Genomic DNA, 8,867 nt, shown 5'->3' with positions numbered 1-8,867 from the left:
GAATAAAAATAGCTAATAGGCTATTTTTGTACAACCTACATTTTTATTTATTTTTTCTCTCTGCGACACTTTTTCCCTATTGTGTTGTCAATGTTAAACGAATTGTATCCTGGCAAGACGAATAAAAATAAGAAATAGAATTTTTGTAAATTTTTATTTTCTCTGACACTTTTTCTTCCTACTGTGTTGCATAAAATATTAAACAAATTTTCTGTGTTAAGATAATTCATATAAATTCAAGTCAAAATCAATAAATTCAAGACTCTTGACAAGACGAATAAAATAACATACAATTTTGTGCAGACTACTCTTTTATTTGTCAGCCTATCTCTCTTTCTTTCAGTAGCGGAAATTTAAATGTGAGATTCTGGAAACGAGATCTAAATTTAGCAGGAACGGTCGGGTCGGGAAGAAAATTATTCTAAGCGGACAGCGGGTGAACAAAGAGTGAATATATAGCGGGAGCGGGTGGGTGCAGAATAGAACTAAAAAAAACAGTCCCGCGCAGACCTCTACCACAGAACGCCATTAACAGTTTTACATTAAATTACATTAAATTTGTCCCAAATCATTGTTAATGTACATAAAGACTTCACCCTGGGCTGGAAGAACTGTGTATTGTGCATTTTTTCAGTGAAACGTTTGTATTTCTGTGGCTATATAGTGTGTATGTTTCATATAGAGAGCTATAATATAGATCATGCTTTCTATTTTTGTCTGCTCTGTTGTTTTAAACGCTGAGCTTCAAACTCATCTATGCCGCTTTTTGATCATTCTTTAAGTGAACATTTGCCCGTTTGGTGATTAAATAAACTGTTTTAGACTGCTGAACTGAACACGATGTGTCCGGTGTGTGTGATACCTGATACCTGCGAGTTCTAGATGCGGCGCTGCGCTTTTTGCCTGGTGTGCGACTGCCATATTTTGTTATTTTGAAAGGATAATAATCAAGTGTTCTAGAATAGAAGCAGTTAAAGGGTGAGAGTATAAACATACAATATCCATATTGCCACAAATCCGGTTCATGAGCTTTCAACTGCTTGCCACCAGAGGCCGCCTTCCGATTACATAGACATTCACACCATACATTTCCCATGCTCCATTGCACTGATTGGACTCACCTGCAGCTAATCACACACACTATATGACAACCACTCAAATCCTTCTCACTTCGCCAAGTATTGTTTGCACTTATCAGCCAGTTCCTGGTCCTAGTTTCTAGTTCATAGTTCTAGTCTTAGTCTAAGTCTAGTCACGTCTTGATTCCTGATTACCTGTTTCCTGATTATTAGCCTGTCTTGGATCATCCCTTTGTCTTGCTGTTTTGGACTATGTTTGCACTTCGCCTGGACTATTGCTCGTGTTTCTGGATTACCCCTATTGTCAAGCCCTCTGGATAATGTTCACCGATCGAATACCCACCCTTGCCCTAGGATACTCTTGTCTTTCCTGTGTTGTACCTTTGTTGTTTTCTGACCATCGTCTGTTTCATGACCACGCCTTTAAATAAAAGCCCTGCATATGGATCCACACGCCTCTCGTCTTGTCGGTGCCGTAACAGAATACTCGGCCACACAAGGATCCAGCAGCTTTTCGAATGAACATTGGCCAGGTATGGAAATTGCAAGACTGTTATTAGCCCTCGAGCAGGGCACGCGCTCGAGGACTATATTCTAGTTTTTTTGTTTTTTAGTTTTCATACAGTATCCATTTTAAAAACGATCGGTTGATTAATTGGTATCAGCCAGTGTGGTCCAACCTAGCTATCGGTATCAGTAAAATCCACTATCGGTCGACCTCTAATCTGTAGATGATCTGACTGTGTGTGTCTGTAGATGATCTGACTGTGTGTGGCTGTAGTTGATCTGTGTGTGGCTGTAGTTGATCTGTGTGTGGCTGTAGTTGATCTGTGTGTTTGTAGATGATCTGACTGTGTGTGTGTCTGTAGGTTGTCTGGCTGTATGGTGACAGAGAAAGGCTGTGGCTATTTGTCTTCAGTTCTGAGTTCAAACCCTTCACACCTGAGAGAGCTGGATCTGAGCTACAATCACCCAGGACAATCAGGAGTCCAGCTGCTCAAACACAAACTGCAGGATCCAAACTATAAACTGCAGATACTCAAGTATGTCAAACACTAATACTGACATACTGAACGTGTGTGTGTGTGTGTGTGTGAGAATGATGCAGATCTACATTAATGTGTGTTTATAGTGTGGATCGTGGAGGAAAGAAGATGATGACAGCAGGACCACGAAAATGTAGGTCCAGAAACACAGACACACACACACACACACACACACACAGAGATTGTTGTTTGACTGTATCACTGAGCTCATTTCATAGACCAGGGGTGTCAAATTCAATTCCTGGAGGGCCGGAGCCATGCAGAGTTTTGTTCCAACCCTGCTCCAACACGCAGACCATGTAGTTTTCAAATAAGCATCAAGAATTCAGATTCAGATTCATTCTTTATTGTCCTCCGAAGAGGAAATTTGTTTTCACAGACTGTACCAGGAACTATAATACATATAATGCACATGTTTTCCACCAAATACAAAAATACACACATTTACACCAGAAACAATAACAGTGCACATGATACACGTGTCCTGCACCTAATATACATTTACACACTTACACGTATATTGCCCGGAGATGGAAGCAGCAACAGAACAGTATAGCTTTTAAATTACACACTCCACGGTTTCTGTGAATTTAACGCTCTAATGTCCGAGGGTACAAACCTTTTCCCAAAGCGTGCTTTTTTTGAGGTAGCTGTCTGTATCTGCGACCTGAAGGGAGAAGGATGAAACATGAGTTGAGAGGATGGCTAGAGTTTTTTATTATAGTATTTGCTCTGCGAATAATGGCAGTATCAGCAAGAGCTGACAAATTAGCAATAAAAAAGCAATTATTTTTGAGGAGGTATTGGGGATTTTAAAGAGCTTATTTCTGTTAGTGCAAGAGAGCATGGTAAAATAGCAAGTGACACAGTACAGAATAATGGATTCAATGATACTGCGATACAGAAGTTTACGTATGACCAGAAGTCTTTGTTGGCAAGGTCATCTTCTATACCCTAAACAAACATCACAGAACCCTGTGCAAAACACTAGATTTAAAGAGAAACATGATTTTTCCAGTTTATGAGTGCCGGTCACCAGCAGGGGCTCCTTTGCTCTCAGAGATGATTTCAGTAGCGTATCACTGCATACTGGAAACAGAACAGTAATATGTGGATTCAGCTTTAGATTCATGTGGAAATATCTTTCTTTTAATAGTTTAGGATTTTATATTTATTTTGGTAATGGCATGGTAATGACATGTTTTGTCACATGACTATTAATTCAGATCCATTTGAAAATGTAATTTTCATTTCTAAACGCTCTCTGTCCACACTAGAGTCTTCAAGTGTTTTCCAAAAGCTTCTCATCCATACTGAAACATCAGAAACATTAAATTCACCTTACTGTACATGTGTGAAACATAATAAAAGCTAACTGAAATGATACAGATGAACAGACATAATAAAGTTTTCACTCTATTCTTCTGGCAGGATAATTTTATTTAGTGAAATATCTCACATTCACTTATGCGTCCCGGTCACACTCAATCACCATTATATGTTTGGTCTTAAACGCAGCTACGCTCCTGTTTTGCAGGACTGTGAAATGAAGAGTGAACAAAGTAACATATCTTTAGCAACAGTGTGAAAGTGAACAGCACATAACAGATACAATACCGGTATAAACAGTTATCTATAGTACACCTCACAAGACTAAACATGTGTCAGTGTTGTCAGATACTTGAAAAAGTGCTCTGTTATATTCCCAATGTGGTCCTGTTTGGTGTATGTGTATATATATATATTAGTGCTGTCAATCGATTAAAAATTAACTAATTAATCGCACATTTTTCTGAAAGTAATCGTGATTAATCCCACCTAACATTAAAGTTTTTAAATATACTTTTATATTGCAATAATTTCACATTCAATCTTCAAATTAATGTACAAACAACAAATATTTGTTTAATGGCATATTTTCTTATGACTGAAGGCCAGTATCAATGATACCAATACTGTCACGGACTGTAAGACGCGAAGACTCAAATGCAGGCAGATGGGGGTCTTTATTCACAATAAACAAACACAAACACAACTCAAACCACCCCGAAGGGGAAAAAACCAGAATAACATAAGTGCTCACCACACATAACCTGAGCACAGGGCAGCCACAAATACAAGGCATGTACTGCTGCCGATGTGAGACAAACGAGCCCAGAACAGAAAACACAGGGAGCTTATAAGGGAGAGGCAATCAGGTAAACAGTGGAGCTGCCGCCTTGAAAAAACCGGAGGCGAGTTCCACCGCCTCGGGGGAACTGTGAGCAGACGCCGCCGCCTCGGGGGAACTGTGAGCGGGCATCGCCGTCTCAGGAGGATCGTGAGCGGACACCGCCGCCTCGGGGGAACTGCGAGCAGACACCGCCACTTCTGGAGCCTCGTGAGTGGGCACCGCCGCCTCGGGAGGATCGTGAGCGGGCACCGCCGCCTCGAGAACATCGTGAGCGGGCACCGCCGCCTCGAGAACATCGTGAGCGGGCACCGCCGCCTCGAGAACATCGTGAGCGGGCACCGCCGCCTCGAGAACATCGTGAGCGGGCACCGCCGCCTCGAGAACATCGTGAGCGGGCACCGCCGCCTCGAGAACATCGTGAGCGGGCACCGCCGCCTCGAGAACATCGTGAGCGGGCACCGCCGCCTCGAGAACATCGTGAGCGGGCACCGCCGCCTCGAGAACATCGTGAGCGGGCACCGCCGCCTCGAGAACATCGTGAGCGGGCACCGCCGCCTCGAGAACATCGTGAGCGGGCACCGCCGCCTCGAGAACATCGTGAGCGGGCACCGCCGCCTCGAGAACATCGTGAGCGGGCACCGCCGCCTCGAGAACATCGTGAGCGGGCACCGCCGCCTCGAGAACATCGTGAGCGGGCACCGCCGCCTCGAGAACATCGTGAGCGGGCACCGCCGCCTCGAGAACATCGTGAGCGGGCACCGCCGCCTCGAGAACATCGTGAGCGGGCACCGCCGCCTCGAGAACATCGTGAGCGGGCACCGCCGCCTCGAGAACATCGTGAGCGGGCACCGCCGCCTCGAGAACATCGTGAGCGGGCACCGCCGCCTCGAGAACATCGTGAGCGGGCACCGCCGCCTCGAGAACATCGTGAGCGGGCACCGCCGCCTCGAGAACATCGTGAGCGGGCACCGCCGCCTCGAGAACATCGTGAGCGGGCACCGCCGCCTCGAGAACATCGTGAGCGGGCACCGCCGCCTCGAGAACATCGTGAGCGGGCACCGCCGCCTCGAGAACATCGTGAGCGGGCACCGCCGCCTCGAGAACATCGTGAGCGGGCACCGCCGCCTCGAGAACATCGTGAGCGGGCACCGCCGCCTCGAGAACATCGTGAGCGGGCACCGCCGCCTCGAGAACATCGTGAGCGGGCACCGCCGCCTCGAGAACATCGTGAGCGGGCACCGCCGCCTCGAGAACATCGTGAGCGGGCACCGCCGCCTCGAGAACATCGTGAGCGGGCACCGCCGCCTCGAGAACATCGTGAGCGGGCACCGCCGCCTCGAGAACATCGTGAGCGGGCACCGCCGCCTCGAGAACATCGTGAGCGGGCACCGCCGCCTCGAGAACATCGTGAGCGGGCACCGCCGCCTCGAGAACATCGTGAGCGGGCACCGCCGCCTCGAGAACATCGTGAGCGGGCACCGCCGCCTCGAGAACATCGTGAGCGGGCACCGCCGCCTCGAGAACATCGTGAGCGGGCACCGCCGCCTCGAGAACATCGTGAGCGGGCACCGCCGCCTCGAGAACATCGTGAGCGGGCACCGCCGCCTCGAGAACATCGTGAGCGGGCACCGCCGCCTCGAGAACATCGTGAGCGGGCACCGCCGCCTCGAGAACATCGTGAGCGGGCACCGCCGCCTCGAGAACATCGTGAGCGGGCACCGCCGCCTCGAGAACATCGTGAGCGGGCACCGCCGCCTCGAGAACATCGTGAGCGGGCACCGCCGCCTCGAGAACATCGTGAGCGGGCACCGCCGCCTCGAGAACATCGTGAGCGGGCACCGCCGCCTCGAGAACATCGTGAGCGGGCACCGCCGCCTCGAGAACATCGTGAGCGGGCACCGCCGCCTCGAGAACATCGTGAGCGGGCACCGCCGCCTCGAGAACATCGTGAGCGGGCACCGCCGCCTCGAGAACATCGTGAGCGGGCACCGCCGCCTCGAGAACATCGTGAGCGGGCACCGCCGCCTCGAGAACATCGTGAGCGGGCACCGCCGCCTCGAGAACATCGTGAGCGGGCACCGCCGCCTCGAGAACATCGTGAGCGGGCACCGCCGCCTCGAGAACATCGTGAGCGGGCACCGCCGCCTCGAGAACATCGTGAGCGGGCACCGCCGCCTCGAGAACATCGTGAGCGGGCACCGCCGCCTCGAGAACATCGTGAGCGGGCACCGCCGCCTCGAGAACATCGTGAGCGGGCACCGCCGCCTCGAGAACATCGTGAGCGGGCACCGCCGCCTCGAGAACATCGTGAGCGGGCACCGCCGCCTCGAGAACATCGTGAGCGGGCACCGCCGCCTCGAGAACATCGTGAGCGGGCACCGCCGCCTCGAGAACATCGTGAGCGGGCACCGCCGCCTCGAGAACATCGTGAGCGGGCACCGCCGCCTCGAGAACATCGTGAGCGGGCACCGCCGCCTCGAGAACATCGTGAGCGGGCACCGCCGCCTCGAGAACATCGTGAGCGGGCACCGCCGCCTCGAGAACATCGTGAGCGGGCACCGCCGCCTCGAGAACATCGTGAGCGGGCACCGCCGCCTCGAGAACATCGTGAGCGGGCACCGCCGCCTCGAGAACATCGTGAGCGGGCACCGCCGCCTCGAGAACATCGTGAGCGGGCACCGCCGCCTCGAGAACATCGTGAGCGGGCACCGCCGCCTCGAGAACATCGTGAGCGGGCACCGCCGCCTCGAGAACATCGTGAGCGGGCACCGCCGCCTCGAGAACATCGTGAGCGGGCACCGCCGCCTCGAGAACATCGTGAGCGGGCACCGCCGCCTCGAGAACATCGTGAGCGGGCACCGCCGCCTCGAGAACATCGTGAGCGGGCACCGCCGCCTCGAGAACATCGTGAGCGGGCACCGCCGCCTCGAGAACATCGTGAGCGGGCACCGCCGCCTCGAGAACATCGTGAGCGGGCACCGCCGCCTCGAGAACATCGTGAGCGGGCACCGCCGCCTCGAGAACATCGTGAGCGGGCACCGCCGCCTCGAGAACATCGTGAGCGGGCACCGCCGCCTCGAGAACATCGTGAGCGGGCACCGCCGCCTCGAGAACATCGTGAGCGGGCACCGCCGCCTCGAGAACATCGTGAGCGGGCACCGCCGCCTCGAGAACATCGTGAGCGGGCACCGCCGCCTCGAGAACATCGTGAGCGGGCACCGCCGCCTCGAGAACATCGTGAGCGGGCACCGCCGCCTCGAGAACATCGTGAGCGGGCACCGCCGCCTCGAGAACATCGTGAGCGGGCACCGCCGCCTCGAGAACATCGTGAGCGGGCACCGCCGCCTCGAGAACATCGTGAGCGGGCACCGCCGCCTCGAGAACATCGTGAGCGGGCACCGCCGCCTCGAGAACATCGTGAGCGGGCACCGCCGCCTCGAGAACATCGTGAGCGGGCACCGCCGCCTCGAGAACATCGTGAGCGGGCACCGCCGCCTCGAGAACATCGTGAGCGGGCACCGCCGCCTCGAGAACATCGTGAGCGGGCACCGCCGCCTCGAGAACATCGTGAGCGGGCACCGCCGCCTCGAGAACATCGTGAGCGGGCACCGCCGCCTCGAGAACATCGTGAGCGGGCACCGCCGCCTCGAGAACATCGTGAGCGGGCACCGCCGCCTCGAGAACATCGTGAGCGGGCACCGCCGCCTCGAGAACATCGTGAGCGGGCACCGCCGCCTCGAGAACATCGTGAGCGGGCACCGCCGCCTCGAGAACATCGTGAGCGGGCACCGCCGCCTCGAGAACATCGTGAGCGGGCACCGCCGCCTCGAGAACATCGTGAGCGGGCACCGCCGCCTCGAGAACATCGTGAGCGGGCACCGCCGCCTCGAGAACATCGTGAGCGGGCACCGCCGCCTCGAGAACATCGTGAGCGGGCACCGCCGCCTCGAGAACATCGTGAGCGGGCACCGCCGCCTCGAGAACATCGTGAGCGGGCACCGCCGCCTCGAGAACATCGTGAGCGGTAATCGTGATAATCGTGATTAATCCCACCTAACATTAAAGTTTTTAAATATACTTTTATATTGCAATAACAATCTTCAACTTCAAATTAGTACAAACAACATAAAGGCAGTATATTTTACTTGTCACGGACTGTAAGAGGCGAAGACTCAAATGCAGGCAGATGGGGGTCTTTATTCACAATAAACAAACACAAACACAACTCAAACCACCCCGAAGGGGAAAAAACCAGAATAACATAAGTGCTCACCACACATAGCCGGAGCACAGGGCAGCCACAAATACAAGGCATGTACTGCTGCCGATGTGAGACAAACGAGCCCAGAACAGAAAACACAGGGAGCTTATAAGGGAGAGGCAATCAGGTAAACAGTGGAGCTGCCGCCTTGAAAAAACCGGAGGCGAGTTCCACCGCCTCGGGGGAACTGTGAGCAGACGCCGCCGCCTCGGGGGAACTGTGAGCGGGCATCGCCGTCTCAGGAGGATCGTGAGCGGACACCGCCGCCTCGGGGGAACTGCGAGCAGACACCGCCACTTCTGGAGCCT

The 8,867-nt window shown here is 53.4% G+C and overlaps 1 protein-coding gene across 1 annotated transcript in view; it reads left to right on the top strand.

The window, feature by feature from the left end:
* LOC107717632 (ribonuclease inhibitor-like) overlaps window positions 1-2,312 on the top strand; it is a gene marked incomplete at its 3' end in the record, with an annotated part of 6,168 nt that extends 3,856 nt beyond the window's left edge. The window contains exons 3-4 of the mRNA XM_016524444.1: window positions 1,949-2,122; window positions 2,212-2,312. Coding sequence (XP_016379930.1) covers window positions 1,949-2,122; window positions 2,212-2,312 — 275 coding nt within the window. The remainder of the gene's footprint in view (window positions 1-1,948; window positions 2,123-2,211) is intronic.
* Window positions 2,313-8,867: the final 6,555 nt, after the last annotated feature.

Source organism: Sinocyclocheilus rhinocerous, unplaced genomic scaffold, assembly GCF_001515625.1.
Source record: "Sinocyclocheilus rhinocerous isolate Xijiao unplaced genomic scaffold, SAMN03320098_v1.1 scaffold4741, whole genome shotgun sequence".
Classification (NCBI taxonomy): domain Eukaryota; kingdom Metazoa; phylum Chordata; class Actinopteri; order Cypriniformes; family Cyprinidae; genus Sinocyclocheilus; species Sinocyclocheilus rhinocerous.
The sequence above is the reverse complement of the archived record's forward strand: the minus strand, read 5'-3'. Positions and strand labels throughout refer to the sequence as shown.